At 29.3% G+C, this 22,118-nt stretch overlaps 2 protein-coding genes across 3 annotated transcripts; both read right to left on the minus strand.

Annotated features, from left to right (window-relative positions):
- Window positions 1–406: 406 nt before the first annotated feature.
- Window positions 407–15,720, minus strand: LOC115243064 (steroidogenic acute regulatory protein-like). 2 transcript variants are annotated; one of them, XM_029819739.1, is made up of 12 exons: window positions 15,393–15,720; window positions 10,090–10,381; window positions 9,596–9,676; window positions 9,388–9,465; window positions 8,451–8,504; window positions 8,236–8,368; window positions 7,769–7,986; window positions 4,286–4,366; window positions 3,404–3,568; window positions 3,163–3,267; window positions 2,912–3,087; window positions 407–2,822 (listed from the first exon to the last, which is right to left on the minus strand). In XM_029819739.1, the coding sequence occupies exons 2-12, from the start codon at window positions 10,330–10,332 to the stop codon at window positions 2,615–2,617; spliced, it is 1,542 nt and encodes a 513-aa protein (XP_029675599.1). In that variant the 5' UTR covers window positions 10,333–10,381; window positions 15,393–15,720; the 3' UTR covers window positions 407–2,614. The 2 variants fall into 2 exon arrangements, with proteins under 2 accessions (XP_029675599.1, XP_029675600.1); XM_029819740.1 differs by lacking the exon at window positions 4,286–4,366 and having other exon boundaries at window positions 15,393–15,719.
- A 252-nt stretch (window positions 15,721–15,972) lies between these two features.
- Window positions 15,973–19,661, minus strand: LOC115243065 (NAD kinase 2, mitochondrial). The gene is made up of 6 exons (XM_029819741.1): window positions 19,425–19,661; window positions 18,114–18,411; window positions 17,558–17,881; window positions 17,285–17,366; window positions 16,928–17,192; window positions 15,973–16,840 (listed from the first exon to the last, which is right to left on the minus strand). Exons 1-6 carry the CDS (start codon window positions 19,456–19,458, stop codon window positions 16,608–16,610), a joined length of 1,236 nt encoding a protein of 411 aa, XP_029675601.1. The 5' UTR covers window positions 19,459–19,661; the 3' UTR covers window positions 15,973–16,607.
- Between the last annotated feature and the right edge of the window lie 2,457 nt (window positions 19,662–22,118).

The raw sequence follows: 22,118 nt of genomic DNA on the forward strand, positions 1-22,118 counted from the left end.
AACCTCGCCTGAAGCGTACTAAATTCGATTTGACTATTTTTACTCCCGACTGCTGCCAACCGCAGGTTGGCAAAAAACGGAGGGAGTATGCGTTTCACCGAGCTCGGATCGGTTATGGTTTTAGTTCTCAATAACTACTACATAGTTTGATATCATCTTTTGCTCAAAAGCTTCTTATTAACCAAGGAAGGTTTAAAGCGTATAATTATCGTTATTTATGTTGTTAAGAAATCCCGATCGATTCGGATTACATTTTTTTAAATCCGTTTTAATCGACCATTTTCGGCAGGGTATCTATAAATGTCTATAGACGTCTAATAGCCGTTTTTCCGACCTGTGATTTCTCACTGGGTATATCGATGTAGGATTGAAGAGATTCGACACATTTAGGAAAAAGAACAGGATATGCTCTTTCTTCGCTTTTATTGACTTACAGTATATCTTTACATTCGAATCCAAACCGGATTTATAAAATCATTTTAGATTATTCTATTCTCTTATCTTATTCTGTCTAGATATATTGTCCATTTATGTAACACAGTACTGATTTACAGCAGACATTTCCAGAGCGAAAATGCAAGAATGTATTGCATAAACGGCAAATGACACATACAAAACGATGATACTAGAGAAATTGCTATCTCGATGTGTATAATATTATGAATATATAAAACAAAATAGAGTATTTATACATTTTTTTCTGCATACACATATTCCATCGTCGCATTTATTATATGATACAGTCGTATGTGAAATTCAAAGTCGTCTCTTAACAATATCAACTATAATATACGACAATCTGAAAACGAGGAGAAACACTATATGATATATATTTATATAGACATATGTATACCAAACACGTCGTATAAAGTTGAGAATACACTATTATACATTGAATAGTTTAAAAGTTAAAAATATTATAGCACGAATCATCCCGTTATAAGAGATCTTTCAACAATTAATATATTTATATATACAACGATTTGATAATTGAACTTCATCTTTTGATTAATGATAATTTCAAAGTATTTTTCAATAAATCATATAATTTTTCTTTAACTTACTATTAATTTTGTGGATTGAATTTTCATAATAAAATAGGCCAATTTACTTCTTTAAATTTTTCTCAATTATAATAGAAATTTATTTTTTTTAGAAATGAAGAGAAGACTGCATTAGTGTTGTTGCATTATTCTTTTTTCTAATATATTATTGATCACAAATATACCGAGATGGCATGGAAGCAATGCAAACAATTCTTTAACTTGCATGCGCACTGCGCACTTATCTCGAAACAAATGTATTATCTCTCATAAAATTGCACAATAACTGCATATCAAATAGTGCGGAAATCTATATCAACGTTCATGACATGTATCTATATCTAATGTTAATTAATCGAAGAAAACTTGTCAATAATAAACGTGTGCAAATATGCATGTTTTTCATAAATTTAAATAATAATAATAAAACGCACTTACAGGACGCAAATATGAACATAGTATGCGTTCCATATTTATCAATCGAAATATAAAATTGATCAAGTGTGTAATTAATAATAACAATCTATCATATCTTTCTAAAAAGTGAAATATTTTCAGAACCTTTCATTTAATATATATATGCTTCATTTAAATGCACATTATATACAAAATATCAATACATTAGGCTTTACGATGACTCTCGTGATCAAAGAGAGAAACATTTTTTAATAAATCTATAAAATAAAAAATGTAATAAAATGTTATTTTAATATTTCTGTAGTATTTTTTATATCACGGCTTTGTTGTCTCGCGATACACTGTAGACACGTGATAGATGCCATCATGCATACTAAGCATGTATGATGCATTTCCAATACATTATATACATCACATATCAAAAGATGCACTTAATCGAATTCATAGGCACTTATACACAAAAAGCACTTAATATATTTTCTAATTCATTTTTTAATTACTACTACTACACTACACGCTTTATAAAACAATGATTAGAATAAGGTAGTACGTTTCTTTTTCGTTCAAGATTACATTTATCGCAATCAATTTCGTGACAAAAAAATTGTACATATTTCCTTTCATTAGATAAGTTGTGATGTAGATATAATATGTATATGTCATAGTCACCAATAAAAAATTTCTACAAAGCTAAATTGACACAAAATAATTTACTTGTCAATATAATTGGAACATAAATTCGAAGATTATATAAATTGTCAAATTATAACTATCTCATATATCTGGCTTTAAATTTTTGTCTATAGTAAATGGATTTTTGTTATAGACCTATCTTGCATATCTTGATTACTTTTCACATTAGTTTAATCGTAAACAATCCTTCAAAAAGTTCTGTTTAAAGAAACGACATCATCTTTCCAAATGTGTTTAAAGCATACTTTATAGGAGATCCATCATTATAATATACGCATATTATAATGATAAGGAATTTCAATATTTCTCTTATGTGCGTTAATGCATATTAAATAAAAGATATATAGATTTAACATAGTATATTAAAGAGGGTAGATAGGTAAATAGATAGGTAGATAAGTAGGTAAGTAGATAGGTAGGGATAGGTAATTCTATTTATCATTTTTATGAGCGATATTGTGCTAGACTAATGGTTTCTGCATATCGTCTAAATGTTTTCTTAAATATGTGATGAAGTCAATTAGACTAGTGGACATGGCCCTATCTACTACTGTTTGTGGTATCCAGCCTTTAAGATTTGTATTTAAAATCCAGGTGAAGCGACATTTATTAATGGCTTCTTCGTCAGATAACTCTTCTGTTGCAAAACAACTTATACCATTTTCACCCCTTAAAAAGAAGATATTTAAAATAACAATTATACAATCTTATCCTTTTTATACATTAAAAAATATAATTTCTTTCAATGTCTCTCTCACCTAGTCATATTTGGACGTATCTGAACCAATGCCGTAGGGACAGATATACCACTGCTCATATAATAATCGCCGCATTTCTTACGATGCCTCAAGATAACGAAATCTCGCGCTGTGATGAGTCCACCACCATAAGAACTTGTCGCTTGATAAATGATATCCGTGTTTTCATCGATATTCTTAAAATGAATAATTGTTGCCAATATCAATAAAATATTACAACAGGAACAAAAAAAAAAAAATACAAAAATTACCTGTAGTTTCATCGATTCTGTTACAAGTTTGTTCCACAAAGGAAATTCTTCGATATCATCAAACAATAAGTCTATTAATATACTAGCAGGTGCGTTGACAATGCCCTGAAACAATTAAATAACTTTCATTGTTTCATAAAACGAGAAAATTTATTTATTTGCACGCGCGCGAAGAAAATTCTGTCTTTTATAATTTATTCATTTATTTATTTTCATTTATGCTACATATATGCTAACTTACAGTGATTCTCATGACCTTTCCATCCAATTTCCATTCTGATGGCAGCTGCATATAGGACACTTCGTCCCCATCAGTTGTTATAGTTTCGACCTTCCATTCTTTTGATGTTAATAAGTTGTGACAATTTTGTAACATTTTAGATGCCCTCGTTTTATATTCATCGATCTAAAAAAAAGCCTTGATGTCTAACTAAAGTCAAGTTTAGAAATATTTATAATTTTTTTTAAGATAATGAGAAATATTGAAACAGAAATATATCCGCGTTTATATTAATTTAAAATTTTAGAAATACAGCATCAATACAATAATTGTAAAAAAAAGTATTAAATAAAATAAATCTTGCAATGTATTATTGTATTAATGATGAATAATCTGGTTTATTGTACTCCTTCATTAATAATTTATATAAAATAATAATAAAAGAGTATTTCAATACTCTTAAACACATCAAAATGACAAAAATTATTTGCTCTTAGAGTTTGCATTTTATAATCATAGAACATTACAAATCATTTTCAAAGTATCATATAAATCTGTAAAATTAGTGAGCAATTATAATAATAAGAAATATTGTGTAACATAATTGCAAAGTATTGTGAATATCTCATATGGTTTTGTTCTTGCACATCTCCCATCTTTTACATGCAATATAAATTAATGCATGTGTGTATCACAATTAAAATAAAATAAGTTGAATTTTTCTATATTTTCTATATTTTAATTAAATTTTGTTGTGTTCAAATAAATTTTGTTTTGCATATATACTTTTATACTATTTTTTCTATTATCAAATTTATTTATAAGATTAATAGAGATTCGATTTCATAAAGTATGTAATAATAATATCGACATAAACAGACGAATCCATATTAGATAACTTACAGAAAGTATTTCATCGCCCGTTGACGATTTTTTCCAATTTTTTTTGGGGTCCCAACTATTCACTCTAGACTTGGGCAAACACTTTAGCGCATCACCGAGAAAAAAGGGACGTATGATCGCACGCATGAAGATATGTATATTGAACGTATTAAGAATTAAAAACATAACGTAACGAACAATTAACTGAGAAGCACAATCGTTTACAGATTAAAATTTAATAGGACAAAACGCGCAGAAACGAGGTAATAATAAATCATGGCCAATTAACGATAACGTCCTTATTTATATCTTTGTTACTCCCACCCCCAATTTTTTTCTGCTATCTCTTGCTATTTAAGAGATTATTATGGACACATGTAGAAAAATAGATTTGACATTGACATTTATATAATAAGACGGTTAGTGCTCAGCATGTTTCTAGAATTTAGAATGCTAAATAAATTTTATTTGAATTTTATGCAAAGAGGAATAGATGAAAATGCAAACATAAATAGGAAAACATTTTGTGGAAAATCGTATATACAGTCGAGGTTTTCAAGTTAATGAGATTCGAGTTAGATCCGACTATATTAATATAAAATTATCCTATATCGGAAAATTAAGTTTCACCAGCATCAATAGAAACACATTATATAATAACAGCAAACAGTGTAGCGTTAAACGGGTCTTAGTGCGTCATCAAATATAAAGCCAGTTTCTTTCATTTTCTTTCTTACAATCTTTCGAGATTGTGACATAAATTTTAGAGTTTACTTAGCCTTGATCTTAATATTGTTCGATTCTGGATTATTCAACACATGCTGTTCTGTTATCTCCTTATCAATCTCCTTATTAGATAGCGATGGGCATATATGAATATACATTTATTTAAATTCTCAGTGATTACTCATCACTATAATTTCACTACTGATGGAGTTCTATATTATTCGACATATGCGGTTTGTTATCTCCTTATCGATCGAAAATACTAATCTAAATACCGACGAGATATCATTAAAGACCGATGGTTTTATGGGATTTAGGATATTACTGGAAAAAAACGGGTTGGGTATTTATCCATAAACTATAATAGTCTACGTCTACGCGTAAACAATGTAAACTATGTGTAACATGTCATCTATGTCAACAATGAGTAATCTATGGAATATGGTTTGTCAAAGACTTTCTTTATATTTCGTTTTTTATGTTTCATGCTTGAAACATAATTACAAACAGAAACAGCCAAAGGCTAATGACAGAGGACGAGACATCTCTGTCATAATCGTGAACATAAAGTAAGGCAGAGAAAAATGTAAGTTATAAAAGGCTATTGTACAATAGTGTTACATTTTTCTCTGCCTTACTTTATTAAAGTCACATATACAAATACATTAACTATTTTATAATATAATCATTCTTTTTTTTTACATTCTGACATCTAATTTATAAAGCTTACATAGTTTACATTGTCTATGAAAAAAGTCCATGTAAACTTCATGTAGACAATACTTAAACAATTCATGTAATTTTGAAATCTACGGCACAACCCTGTTTAGAAACGCTTATTACCAGGGTTGGGCAAATATCCGTAAACTATAATAGTCTACATTTACGCGTAAACAATGTAAACTATGTGTAACATGTCATCTATGTCAACAATGAGTAATCTATGGAATATGGTTTGTCGAAGACTTTCTTATTTCGTTTTTTATGTTTCATGCTTGAAACATAATTACAAACAGAAACAGCCAAAGGCTAATGACAGAGGACGAGACATCTCTATCATAGTCGTGAACATAAAGTAAGGCAGAGAAAAATGTAAGTTATAAAAGGCTATTGTACAATAGTGTTACATTTTTCTCTGCCTTACTTTATTAAAGTCACATATACAAATACATTAACTATTTTATAATATAATCATTCTTTTTTTTTACATTCTGACATCTAATTTATAAAGCTTACATAGTTTACATTGTCTATGAAAAAAGTCCATGTAAACTTCATGTAGACAATACTTAAACAATTCATGTAATTTTGAAATCTACGGCACAACCCTGTTTAGAAACGCTTATTACCAGGGTTGGGCAAATATCCGTAAACTATAATAGTCTACATTTACGCGTAAACAATGTAAACTATGTGTAACATGTCATCTATGTCAACAATGAGTAATCTATGGAATATGGTTTGTCGAAGACTTTCTTATTTCGTTTTTTATGTTTCATGCTTGAAACATAATTACAAACAGAAACAGCCAAAGGCTAATGACAGAGGACGAGACATCTCTATCATACTCGTGAACGTAAAGTAAGGCAGAGAAAAATGTAAGTTATAAAAGGCTATTGTACAATAGTGTTACATTTTTCTCTGCCTTACTTTATTAAAGTCACATATACAAATACATTCACAATTTTATAATATAATCATTCTCTTTTTTTGCATTCTGACAGCTAATTTATAAAGCTTACATAGTTTACATTGTCTATGAAAAAAGTCCATGTAAACTTCATGTAGACAATACTTAAACAATTCATGTAATTTTGAAATCTACGGCACAACCCTGTTTAGAAACGCTTATTACCAGGGTTGGGCAAATATCCGTAAACTATAATAGTCTACATTTACGCGTAAACAATGTAAACTATGTGTAACATGTCATCTATGTCAACAATGAGTAATCTATGGAATATGGTTTGTCAAAGACTTTCTTTATATTTCGTTTTTTATGTTTCATGCTTGAAACATAATTACAAACAGAAATCTAAGCAGCCAAAAGCTGATGACAGGGGATGAGACGTCTGTCATAGTCGTCGACGTAAAATAAGGTAGAGAAAAACGTAAGTCATAAAAGGCTATTATACAATAGTGTTACGTTTTTCTCTGCCTTACTTTACTAAAATCACATATACAGATACATTAACTATTTTATAATATAATCATTCTTTTTTTTTGCGTTCTGAGATTTAATTTATAAAGCTTACATAGTTTACATTGTCTATGAAAAAAGTCCATGTAAATTTCATGTAGACAATACGTAAACAACTCGTGTAGACGTAATTTTGAAATCTACGGCACAATCCTGAAAAAAACTCGCTACGCGCTACTGTAAATAAATAAATCTTTGCATTGTCGATAATGAAACAGTAGGTTTACAATAAATATTTATTTTGTCGTTCTTGAGGCAGTTATATAAAAGATCTTTAGATTTTTCGATAATAAAACAATATCTGGATGAACTAAAATAACGCGCAGCGAATTTTTCTTCCAGTCGCACTAAATCCCATAAGACCATCGATTTTTAATGATATCTCGTCGATAGTGATACGTTTATGTAATAATCAATTAAAGAGCCGGAACATAGTCGGGATCACACTTTAAATTTATGCGATTTTATCGAAAAATTTTATGTTAAGCCAACTATTCAATATTTCCACATATCTTCTCTGATTTTATATTCTTATCTAGACACTCGTCGATGTCGTTTTGCCATATAATTTCACCAACCTTATCAGGTGTAAGTTTCGCTAGAAACATAGATAACTCGCTGGATCTTGATAAGCTTCTCAAGTCTCCTTGCTTTTTGGAGATGTCTTCATCATCGGAATGACTAGGGGAATCCACAGGTGTGAAAAATGTATTCATGTGATCGACGTTTGCTGCGTATTGCCGTGATTCGGTAATGACATTTTGTAGTAGTGGAGTTCTTTCCGTATCCGGAAAATCTGTAAATACAGAAATTTACTAAGATCTTTTTATGTTTTCAAACTAATGTACAAAATTGATTAAATTGTAATAATCTCTCTCGACTTTACTTTATTGTGCTGTGTATTAATTAAACTAATCTTTTTTACAAAATATTAATTCATAAATAAATTTTCAACTTTACTACATTGTTATTCTTTATATTTTATTATTTATTAATTAACGAGATTAAAAAAAAAAAGAAAATTAAATCATTAAGAGAAGCTTACTCCGAATCCAATTTCTCGCTTGAGTTTCCTGAGGTATCACACGAAAATCAAAGAACCAAGCCTCCGCCCAAGATAACACAAAAGATGTTAAGATTAGTAGAACTTGGAATACTGGTTGATTAGCTGATGTCCACTGAAAAACACAATATATTATATAAATTAAGTCGACGAAATTAATTGTAAAAGTAATACATAGATATTTCGGGAATATTTACATCAAAAAGAAAAACTTTTGCAATTAAAAAGGCACATGTTGTGGCAGTTGATATCTGTAAAACACAAAACCCCAAATTATTGCTCATATTACAAATGTTAAAAACAATATTAAATAAAGAACTACTAGGAAAATATTATGTTTTCTTTATTTTATTTTTGCTATTTAAAGGGTTTTTCTAGTTTGACACTCTGAAAATAAGGCGATTTTTGGGAATTTTTTTTAAAGAAAAGTATAAAACATATTAATTCTAAACTTTGCACATTTATTAAATAACATTTCAAATATATCCTGAATTTTTTTCAAACAAAAATATTTGTTTATTTCGGAGTTATAATAGTCCAACCAGAGTGCCTTAAAAAAAATTGTTGTTCGTGGCGAACATAATTCCAACCGTTATAGTCATCTAAAATAAAAAAAATAAAAAAGATTCTTAATCTGTATGAGTGACTATCGCGTGAATTAGAATACAAAAAAATATTGAAAAATAAAAAAATGACAGCGTCTCAAAAAAAAATTTCATTTTTCACCAAAGAATTGGTTAGTTTTGTAAGTCGCAAAATTTAAATTTTGCAAATATCGATTTAGTTCACACGATAACCACACTCATATAGATTAAGAATCTTTTTGGTTTTTTTATTTCAGATAACTATAACGGCTGGAATCATATCCGCCATTTTTTTTTTAGACATCCTGGTTGGACTACTATAACTCCAAAACAAACAAATATTTTTGTTTGAAAAAAATTCAGGATGTATTTGAAATGTTATTTAATAAACGTGCAAAGTTTAGAATTAATATGTTTTATACTTTTCTTTTAAAAAATTCTCAAAAATCGCCTTTATTTTCAGAGCGTCCAACTAGGAAGACCCCTTAGGTCAAATAGTTCATTAAACTTTTTTTTTGCAGGAAAGTTTGATTAAAATAAATATACTTACAGCTACAATGATCCAGTGATTGAGATACAGTAGCGCATAAAAGAGCAACAAGACGGTGAACCTGCAAATCGCTGCCATCTGAGAAGATGAAATCCGTAAAATCTCTGCTCCCAATAAATAATGAAAAATTATGATGAACTGAATGTCACTGTCGTCATCCAGTTAATTAAACTCATTGACGATGAACGACAGAATATATAAAACTTACCACAATATCAAACAAAGATGTCCTTATATGATAGTGTATCACCTGATTTTCGAAAGCTGTATTTAAACTTTCACCTGCAATCTGTAAATATAATAGAGTAATTTAACTTTTATTAAAATCTCTTAAGGACGATCTTTAAATTATTTATTTAATTAAATATTCAAGCAAGTAAAGAAAAAAGAAATATTTGATGATATAAAATCATAGTAGAAAGAAAAGGATCAGCTAGAAACCAAATGAAAAATAAAACCAGAAATTTTTTAAAAAAGATTGCATAAACAAAGACGTGAAATGCGCAGAAATAAAAAGAGAACATTTTTTGCAAATGTTAAAATAAAAATGTAGAATAAAAAAAGTAATCTCCATCCAATCAGTAGCAGCAAGCAAGTCACATGCGTTACAAAATGTTACATTTCTGACAAGATCAATATTTCAATCTATCTATTGATTAAACATATAGATAATGTTTCAAATACAATCGAATTACAACATACCATCGTGCAAATGAGCCACATGAGAAATGTGAGGAGAAGATCGAAGGTAACGAAGAGGCAGAAGAAACGTCTGACGTTGGACATTCTGCCGTTGTGTCTCGCTCCTGCGATCAAATCCTCGCTGAAGACGATATCTGGCGACCGTGTCATGCTATGTTGGGTAACTGAACTTCTTTGGGAGTTGATGGAGCCGCTCAGTATGGCCTCAGCGGCCATCCTAATTTGTCTCTCATCTTCTGCCATCCCTCTGATACACCTCTGATGTCGTCGTCGTCGTTGTCGTAACGTCGACCTTTAAGATAATAAAATATTTCATATGTATTAATATGTAGTTGGAATAATATTAGTACGTTTTTCTTCGTTTTAATTGCTTTTGTTCTACATTTTGCATCTTTACTATTTCCTCTTCCAGAATCCATTTCATTTCAAATACAGCTAAAAAAGCAGAAAGTGCGCAGCTAAAACGAGTCTAGCAATAATAATATAGATACCCATGTTTTCTAAGAAGAGCAAGTACTGTAAAAATATGCTGAATATGCAGACGCTAGATTGTATAACATGTATTTCACCAATGTTTGATGAACTCTTATAAATGCTATGTGTATAGCATTCATTTATGGTTTATAGCATTGCTGTGTGCATGAATAAACGATGATGTAAGATGTATTTTCTTGTGTAAAAATAATATTAGAAATCCTTTATTTTACTATAAGGAGTTTATTTTATGTGAATATAATCTTCAGATAAATTAGATGAAGTTTCTTTTAATAAAAATATCAAAGAAATATTGTTGGAATAATATTCTGAAAATATCGATGTTTCTTATTCTCATTATAAATTCGTTTCAATTATTAACTATTATAATTTCCATACAAATGAGCAATAGATAACTTGCATATAGAACAAAAATATCTGGGACATGAAAATATAAAAAATAAGAATTTACATATTCATAGGAAACTACGATAAAAAATTATGTTACAATTTTTGGTACATGTATGAGTATATAAATATAAAAATTAAAGGATACAATATGTTGTTTTTTATAAAAAAATATGCATATTTTTCCTTATAATCTAAACGATAATCTTATCTTTTATCTATTTTTTTAAGTAAGTTCATTATTCGTTATATACCCAGTCAGCCACATATGTTCTAACAGATATTGCCAAGTGCTTGCTACAAATTATTGTCAGCAAAAAGGCTACAAATTTGGTACAAGAGTTGTTATTACCGATTAAGCTGGCAGATTGCCGGCAAGAACCAAGCAATATGCTAGACTCGTTTTAGCTGCACACATATTGCCAGATATTTAAAAAATGTTAGGTTAAGATTTTTGGCGTTACTGTTTATACAAATATTTATTTTTGTATACGTAAAATAAACTATTCATAAAAATTAGAGGAACATCTATTTTTTCTTTAAAAATATGCAAAATTTAGCCAGCTGTAATTTCGTTAAAAATAAACGAAATTTAAATCCAAAAAGGGGTTTTAAAGCTTAAAATTTCTACTTTCAAAAGGTCACTATCATTTTTGAGTTTCTGTGAGTTTGGGAATTTTTACATATAAAAAACTAATAGCTGAATAAAATAGGACATTTTTTTCTCACTTTGTGAGCCTGTTACGTGCCCCAAAAAAATCTGCGAAAATTTTTGACATTCTAATATGAAACTAAAGTTTTCTCTTCAAAATCCTTGTTTTAATTTTTCTAACATTTTTTGTTACTAAGTTACTGCCGATTAAATAAAAAATAAGTATTTTGACTTTGATTGCTCATAACTCCGTTAAAAATCATCCGCAATTCCAAAAACAAATTCTTAAAGCTGAAACTTTGCTCTATCGAAATATAATTGCCAAAATTTTTTCAAAAATATGTAGATATAATACAAATGAAAAAAAAACGTAAAAATGAGCAATTTTTCCGTTTTTCAATTTGATCTAGAAAACAATTGTGTAGAACAACAAAAAAATTTATTTTTCACGTTTTTTGTACTTTTAAGTATCTTGAATTTGAAAAAAGTTTGACGAATAGCTATGAGATTTTTTTCATAATGGCCACTGTGATTTTACGAGGCAAAACGTACAAGAAATTGTGAATATGCTTAATTCCAATGGAAAAAAAAAATTTTTAACATTAGCTGAACTTTATTTTCTATTTTTGCTTTCTTATAGAAGAAGCTTTGTTTTCGTGACAAAATTTTTTTCGGGTTTTTTATGCCAATGTGTTCAGAATGTTCAAAAACCTCGAAAAATCATATTCCTAAAAAATGTATGTATGTGTGTATGTATGTATGTATGTATGTATGTATATATGTATGTATGTATGTATGTATGTATGTATATACGCGATATGTTGTACAACCTCTAACTTCCGCAATTTTTGAAATATCTAATTAAATTTTTTTACATGGATAGAATATTATTAAAGGATGGTTGGTGTTGAATTTGGTGAGAATTAGTGAAAAGGTTCATTTTTTATAAAATTTTGAATTTTTGAGAAATGTCTGACCACGTTGTAACTTTCGCAAATTTTGGGATATCGGGTTAAATTTGTTTACATGAATAGATTATTATTAAAGGATGGTTGGTATTGAATTTGGTGAAAATCGATGAAAGTTCATTTTTTATAAAATTTTGAATTTTTGAGAAATGTCTGACCACGTTGTAACTTTCGCAAATTTTAAAATATCGGGTTAAATTTTTTTACATAAATAGAGTATCATTAAAGGATGATTGGTATTGAATTTGGTGAAAATCGATGAAAGTTCATTTTTTATAAAATTTTGAATTTTTTGAAAAATATCTGTACACATCCTAATTTTTGCAAATTTTAAGATATCGAGTTAAACTTTTTAACATGAATAGAGTATTATTAAAGGATGGTTGGTATTGAATTTGGTGAGGCAAAACTTCCTCTATAAGGAAACAAAAATTGAAAAACCCGCTTTCTTTAAAGATCTTAAGCTTTGTAAGGAAGCTTTATGAGGAAGCAATGTGCAAGTTTCTAATTTGCACAATTTTCAACTTGTTTGGAATTACGGTACGATGATTTTTAACGAAGTTATGGGTAATTAAAGTCAAAATGCTTATTTTTTATTTAATCGGCGATAACTCAGTAACAAAAAATCTTAGAAAAGTTTAAAAAAGAAAAGATTTTGTAGAAAAGATTGTAAACTTTCATATTAGAATGTCAAAAATTTTCGCAGATTTTTTTGGGGCACGTGACAGGCTTACAAAGTGAGAAAAAAGTTTCCCATTTTGTCCAGCTCTTAGTTTTCTATATGTAAAAATTCTCAAACTCACAGAAACTTAAAAACAATAGTGACTTTTCGAAAGTAGAGATTTTAAGCTTTTAAAAAACCCTTTTTTATTTAAATTTCGTTCATTTTTAACGAAATTACAGCTGACTAAATTTTGCATATTTTTAAAGAAAAATTAGATGTTTCTCTAATTTTTGTGAGTAGTTTATATCTATTCTTTCAATTGTGCGAACAATCGGGATTTTATATCAAACTCATCGATAACGCTATGTATACATTAGATTAGAAGTACACTTTACTGTACGATAATCGGCAATGTTTAATCTTCTGCTGAGTAACCCTTCTGCAATTGAAAAAATTATATTTGCTTAAAATGCGATTTGACAGTGTTAAACATTATATATAAATTATATATATTATAATTATATATAAGTATATAAACATTACATAAATTTCCTTAAAATTTAATGTAATTGGAATTTAATATAAATTGTAATTGTGTCTTAAAATATCATTTTTCTTTCTTTTATACATTGAATCTCTAAATCTGGATTATTTCTTAAAATATATCCTTCATAAATCTTTGATCTTTGCACATGTCTAGATTTATAGATTTTTTATAAAATCTTTATCTTCTCTCTTGATTGATTTTTAAGTTTTCTCAATCTCAAATGAAAAATTTAAATATTTAGCTATTACACACACAATACAAGATAACTAATTGTAAGTTAATCATCATACTGCTATGCGTTAAGGATAAATTATCGTTAGCTTTATGCATATGTGTACATATACACATTCACCATACATACGCACACACACACGCCGTACGCACGCATACACACAGCATACAACAAACTTCCATGAATAACTTTGCAACTGAAATCAATGATAACATATCGCCACAATAGCAGATTAAAGCGGAATGCATTGCTTTTACAAGAGAGATATACATGCTCTCTTCTTTTTTTGTGAGAGATGAGAGATATAATTAACTTGAAAGACACAACATTCAATGGAAATATTAATTATAGAGATTGTATAAGATCTTTTTGTCGATTGATATTTTAATTCAAATTCTCAGTTTATTTTTAGAAATGTATTTTTTATATTTATTTTTTTGTATGGGTGTGTCTTTTTCGTTTTATTCTATCTCCCAGATAGCACAAACCTATTCTCTATAAACATTCTATAACTATGTTTCAGTGAATATTTGAATATTTTAATAAAGTGAAAATAAAAACGATTCCTTACCAAACTTACGAACTTATCTTGAGCCTATAGCTGTTATTATTGAAAAAAACACGATTTATGAATCTGCATAGAACTTCTAAATGAGACCGTTCTAAATACAATGTTCTATGCAGATTTATAAAATATTGTTTTGACACAAGAATATTCTACAAAAATTCATAGATAATTCTGTAAGAATATCCTTAAAATAGTATATTTGATGCTAAATAGAATAGTCAAAGAATATATATATATATATATATATATATGACTGGTAATTTTTTTTTAATTTTTGCAAAGTGTATTCTCTTTTTTCCCGTGAAATAATATAACGCGGAAATGTTGCTTATATATATATATTAATTGTGTGCTATCTGGGATTATCTCTCTCAACGCACATTTAATTCTGCTATATAGAAATTAACTTTTAAAAAAGAAGAAATTATATATAAAACAGATATAAAACTTGTGTAATATATAATATAGCGCTTTATATCGAACTTTTTTAACATAAATTGGCTGAAAAAAATTTAGAAGAAATATATTCCGTTGAATATATCAGAATGATACGCGATATTAACAAGGTTAATTCGATATCCTAACCTCAAAATCCTATATGCAGTCGTTTATTTCAATTTACTTCGTCGAGCGATGCAAGCAGGGGAATTTCAAAGATCGACAAAAGAGCGAATCTCACACATTTTTGCCGTACGAAAAGCACATATTTACGTCAAATCAAGTACGCAAAGATAAAAGCTTCGCCGTATCGCGTGGCCGTTTAACTTTTCTTTTTCATTATATTTCTTACCGTTTTGTAGCTGAGAGTGCTCATAGATGCGATCGCGCAGCCGAATTGTTTAACGAAACAATGTCATGCACGTGCATCGCGCACGCACCTCGGCCTCACACCACTGTATTGTACTCTGATATCACCGAATATAAACAAGTATCAAGACGGAACAATATGACGTTTCTTCGGCGTCGTATTCATATGTAAGTGTGTGCTCATTGCTCATGCGTTTGGAGTCAGGTAACGCGCGTCGAATGCACCTAACTTAATGTGACAAGATAAATATGTCATCACGAAGATATAAAAATCTATAGCACACAGCGCGTTTCTTCGTTTCTAGCTAATGCAATGTTTTACAAAAAATCCAGCATGTATAATATATTCGTCTAGGAATTTATTAACTCTGCATGCGCATTTGGCACAAAAAGTGCATAGTATGCCACTAGTCTCTAAAAAATAACTGGAAAGAATATATCATGTAGATACAAATATGTGGATAATTGTACAAAATTATGTACAACACATTATAAGGTTTTTTTTATCAAAAAATATACATTTGGATTTACTAATATAAATGAATAGCAAAAATACATTAATATAAAATTTTTGCTCTATATTTATATGAGCTAAAGTATTCTAAAAAAGTATTTTATGTATACAAAAAAGCAATACTAGTTTACAATTAGTATTACAGTTTTTGTTCAGATTGGCGCTTACAATATGTAATAAGGTAATTTGATATTCAATATAGGTACATTTATAGGTACAATATAGATATTCGATATAGGTACATATGTGATCCATGTTATTTTACATATTATAAACATAAAGCAGTATTAGGTATCTTATCTTAAATAAATGCTTATATACATGGTCATGTGTATTTATATAGAAATGGTTTTAAAAAACGTGGATACTAGGAATGCTTTCTTCTTTTGAATTGAATAGTTTGTTTATAACTTTATGTATTCCAAAAAATTTTGCATTATATATGTATATAATATACCCAAATATATTATATTATTTCCATCACCTCTCTCTAAGTATATACATATATATATATAACTGATTTCATTAAACATTTTGCATATTATGTTTCATAAATATTTTTCCAATGAAATTATTTTTCGTAAAAAATACAAAAAGTGCAAGAATGTTATTTACATGATAACCAATTATTATCACAGTTGTATCACTATGAAATACTCCTTCAATAGTATCCTAGTAGTCAATTCAGTCAGGAAGAATGATAGTTCGCAAAGAATCTTCGGGAAAAGTTTCTATTTCCGCGATGGTACCGAAGTTGAAGGAGACTGCTATTCCACCATCGAGAACTAAACCTGCATCAAAACACTGTGATCTTACAGTGATCTTTTTACAAAAACCGCGAGGATATATACGCTTTGAAAAAGACATTGCATCAGTCACAATCATATCTCTTATGGAATAACACAGTGTGGAATCCTCTGTAAATAAATATAGATATATAAATTCTTTGAATAAGATCTATATATATATATCTCTTCTTTTGTTGTCACGGTACATGTACTAACCTGCATCAAATCGTAAGTTGCTATTGAAAGTTGAACAGATTGTCTCAATTTCATCATTGGTAAATTGTCGTTTAGTATCTATGAGGTTCAATATTTCTCTCACAGTTTGTTGGCTAAGACTGTTTATAGATTTATACCAAGATGTTGATCCTGTACCAGTGCTTACGCACAAACCAGAGCCCTTTACTTTTTGATACTTTTGCTCTTCATCTAACTTTATGAACAAGGAACTCGTTCGTGCCGATAACGTTTCGCCCATAAACACCTAGCAACGAAAACAAGGCCTGGGATAGGTATAAAAGAGCAAGTCGCATTATTCGACTATTAATATATATCGAGGAACATGAATTATCTCACTTCATTAAGTGCCAACCAAGGTAGACGCCTTTCTCTTGGTAATTCATCAGGATTATCTTCAAATTTCTCATTTACATAAATCCTATAAATAATAAGTACATATAATACTTAAAGCTGGCACTGTGGTAAAAAATAGAGACACAATATAACATACAAATTCAAAAAAAAGAAAAAAAAAAGAAAAAGGTCAACTATTGCTAATAAAGTCTGCGATAAGGGAAACGCATAATAATTTAATTAAAACATTAATATGTATATTGATATGTGACATGCCTTTGACCACCTGCAACGCGTCCTTTTTCGTGCATATGAAAAGGAACTTTCCATATTTCTTCTCCCTTCAGAGTAGTCCGAATTCTTCTTCGCATGAGTATACTGTAATGTCCTGCTCTTAGCATTTCGAAAATCTCTCTTATATTTCTCGTATATTTCATCGGTAACAGAAGATAACCCTCCGACTTCTCGGGATTTGAATTAATGCCCATTATAGGTTTTTTATTGTCAAATATTAAATTTGAAGCCAAAAGAAATGTTCCATCACCGCCGACTGGCAAAACTAAATCCGCCCATGTAAAATACGATTGATCTATAGTTGTTCTAAAAATATATGATACACATTTATTTTGCAGTGAACATTTCTATTCCAATTTGAAACAGAAAAGCAGTTTATTTTAATTGATATATATATATAAAATATATAGTGTTTTGTAACCAGAGATTTTAAGCTTCATTTTCCTAGATTTGATAGATTTTTAAAGATTATATATATATAACACAATATAAAAACACAAAACACTATATATTTTTTAGATTAAAGATTTGTGCCTACCTATCTACTACCTTACATTCCACATTCATTTTCTGCAAGATTTGTATTACTTGATCTGTCACAGCTTTGGTGGCAAAATGATTAGCAAGCATAGTATCATAATCAGAGCCTCTTTCTATTAGTTTCAATTTCAACTGAGTTTCATTGAGCTCGGGTTCCCGTAATCTTTCAAAATGGTACCTCGATAGTTTCGCCACAATAAGTATCTTTTTAGGCACAAAACTTGATTCATTTCGGAAGGAAATATATAGACCTTTGTGTGCATGAATAGAATGAGATTGTAAACACTGCAGTGTTTCTAGAAAAAAATCATGTGAGATATTAATCTTTAAAGTAATTTGTCTTTGATTAAATTTAAAAGTTAAAGTATCTATCAAAAAGAATCAAGCAGATACAGAATATTTTTAAAATATGTGGCTTTACCAGTATACGTTATCATTTAATGAAATCATTTTAAGTCTATACTTCAAAAAGAATATATAGATATTTATATGACATTTTTGATTAGTAAAATTTATTTGATTAGAAAGGCAAAGAAGAAAAGTAAAATTTAGCCATTCAGAAATATCTTATATATTATTTTATGATTTTTAACATAATTAATCAATGCAATTGCTCCTGTTTTATCTTGTTAAAGTATGTAAAAAAATTCATTTATAAAAAAAGAAAATACTTTAATATTCGAATATATTAAATTGAAATTATATATATATATATATATGAGTAAAATATCCAGAGTTATAAAATATGATTTGTATCAGTGTCACCATATGAGATATAGCCATTGTTAGCAGTCTAAATATAATATATAGAAGTCTATAATCTCCTTTAAAGATATGAAATAGTTGCCTAATCATGCGATAAAAATGATTAGAATTGTAAAACTGTTCAGCTAAAACATCATGCTCTTCCCTACATATATATAAAATGCATCATATATAATAAATTTAAATGTATTTTATATTAAAGTTGCATTAATTCGAAATCATACATTATTTAGAAAGATTATGCCATATATATTATCAGGATATCATAAGTTTGAAAGGCATAACATATAATGACATCTACTGTTTCAATCATATTTTCTTGCTTGAAATGAGAAAGATGCCTAAACAACGGTTTTCTTCATTTTCTAGTCCTTTCTTATTCGATAATTTTATTATTAGATTCTTTTTCAAGATACAATTGTAAATAATAGTAATACACAAACATGATATAGGATATTCCTAAAATTGCAGATAGAAAAAGAACTAAAAGAAATCACCGGCGAACAACTGCTTAGATCTCACAATCGAGAATTGTCATACTAACTGGCAGTTTTAAGAAGATGATTGAAAACCATCATTGCATGATGATTGAGATATTCTAATGCGTAATATCGAACTATCGTGAATGATAAATCGCTCCGAAAGTTTCGCAAAACTTCTTCTAGGTATTTAATTGGCTTACGCTGACCTGAATTGACTTGACACTCAATTAACACTTATCACTGATCACCGCTGAACTCTATACCAGAGAGAAGAATGAGAGTCGCCACGCTGCCGTTTTTCGTGTGACGCTTTTTCTAGGTCGTACACTAGCGTCACGTACATCCATTTTACGCCGCCTGGAACTACATGGCCCCGTCTCTCTTTCATTGCGTATGTGTGTACCCAGACAACACAAAACGTCCTTAGGATCATCCTGAATATGTCCAGGATGGTTCAGGATATTTGTAGGATGTTTTAAGATATTATTATAAATATATTTTATGAAAATTTAATATGCATACATGATTACTTTCGGTTATGTAGGCTATGACGCTTTGTCTCAGGAGCGTCCGTATATAAGAATGTCCAAATATAATAGTAAGACAATACGATCCGCGTCGTGAGAGACGGAGTGTTTTTTTCATGATCCATTGCGCACTATTGAAATGGATATCAATGCTATCGGTACTTGTAATATATTTACGTAAGATTATGTGAATTCATTTTTAAATTAAAATTATTATTTAACATTGCTTTTTATGATTTACACTCTTTGTTTTAAGAATGGGAAAGGAAAAAACAATTTTTAATGTAAATGTCTTGTACGTTATATATAAAAAAATGTATATTTTTTTTGTACATAATGTTTAATGAAGCTTACAAAAACGTAAACAAAAAGCTATTTAATCAGAAACATTGTCTTTTTTCTAGAATCGTTTTATGAAACTAAATTCTTTTGGTTTTCTGCTACGGTTCCCATTTCCTTCTGCTTTTCATATTAAGTTTCGTGCATTATATTTGCACGTTTATCATCAATTTTCTTAATACTCTCGCTATGTCGATTTGCGATTCAAAGATATCTCTTCAACGTATTGTTATCGTTTTAATATTCTGTCTTTGTAATATTTTTTATCAAATTGCATTTAATATATATATTAAGAAGCAGATTCAACATAATTTATAAAAAGAGAAAAAAAATTATAATTTTTAGAGAGGAAACAAAAACGGATAAACTATTAACGATACAAACCCAGACAGCACAAAACGTCCTCAGGATCATCCTGAATATGTCCAGGATGGTTCAGGATATTTGTACGCTTTTTGCTGCAACTACATAAATTTTCTACATATTATGTATTAAAATATGTTCATATATATTTTTGTACTTACACAGATAGAGATGTCCGAACGACCGAAGCGAGTCATCTCCAAACCGTCGCGATATGTAACGACGTCTTCGGATGATGCTCCTTCAAAACCAAAAAGGGTCGCAACAACAACTAGTGCTGTGGAAGTCCAAGAAGATATCCACGATATAAGGATGACTCTCGAAGAGAAAGATTCTATTTATCCAAATAATGACAGTTATAATAATAATAACAATTATTTTACACATTACACATCATCGCACACACACGTTCAACCAGAAACAAACATTCAATCACATATATCTGCTCAATCAAACACAAACATTCATTCACCCATAATTACTCAATTAGATGCAAACTTTCAATCATTCGATCAACGCGATACGATCATTCAACCGCACATAAACGATCAAGCACATACACATACTCAATCATACATAAACGTTCAACCATCATGCTCGTTGTCTCATAATACTCACGTATCACAAACATCACAACCACTCACACAAAATTATAACACACAACACGTAGAGAAGGTAATAAGCTATGCTGATAATGCTTTAATAGAGTTTCAGGACCATCGAGGAAATTCCGGAACACGCAGAGACATACCTTCTCAAAACTGGAACGTCGGCATTGAAGGATCGACGGCACGTACATATGGTCATCATCAACATCATTGAACACAACCAGAAAAGTCGGACATTCGGTAAATATATACATATTTATCTGTTACCTGTTTTAAGAATTATCTGTTATAAATTAAAAATAATTATTAAAAATATAATTATTTAAAATATATAATTTTTTTTTAAATTTATTTATTTTTATTTTTATTGAGATTTTGTTGTTATTTTATGAAACGTTTCCAAGCACTTGTAGCGCCAAGTCAAACGCAGCTATCGGAAAGAAGAGGAAGAAGTACGTGAGGAAGAGGATGAAGAGATTACAATGTGGAAGACGATAAGAATTATGTGACCAGCTGTACGAAAAGAAGGAAGAGAAGAACCAGGAGGAGAAGGAGGAGGAGGAGGAGGAGGAGGAAGAAAAGGAGAACTATCACGCGATCAGTGGATTCAACAATATATACATATTATATATGTAGCATTCTTATATATTCTGTACAGTAATAAGTGAAGCTGGATATAATTAAGACAGATAGCTGTTTTATGTGTTTATCCCACTTAAAACAGCTATCTGTTTCAGTCATATGCAGTTTCATTTTCTGGATAGAATGTTTGGTCTACATATATATATGTATGTATGTCGTTGAGATCGCATCTCTCCCGAGGAGAGTAAACGGCACTTTTCAGTGCCTATTTTATTCGTTCGAGTTGGATCATCTCGCAACTTTCGCAATAATCAGCACTTCTCAGCGCCAAATTTTT

This window comes from Formica exsecta, unplaced genomic scaffold (genome assembly GCF_003651465.1).
Source record: "Formica exsecta isolate Colony F162 unplaced genomic scaffold, ASM365146v1 scaffold684, whole genome shotgun sequence".
Lineage (NCBI taxonomy): Eukaryota > Metazoa > Arthropoda > Insecta > Hymenoptera > Formicidae > Formica > Formica exsecta.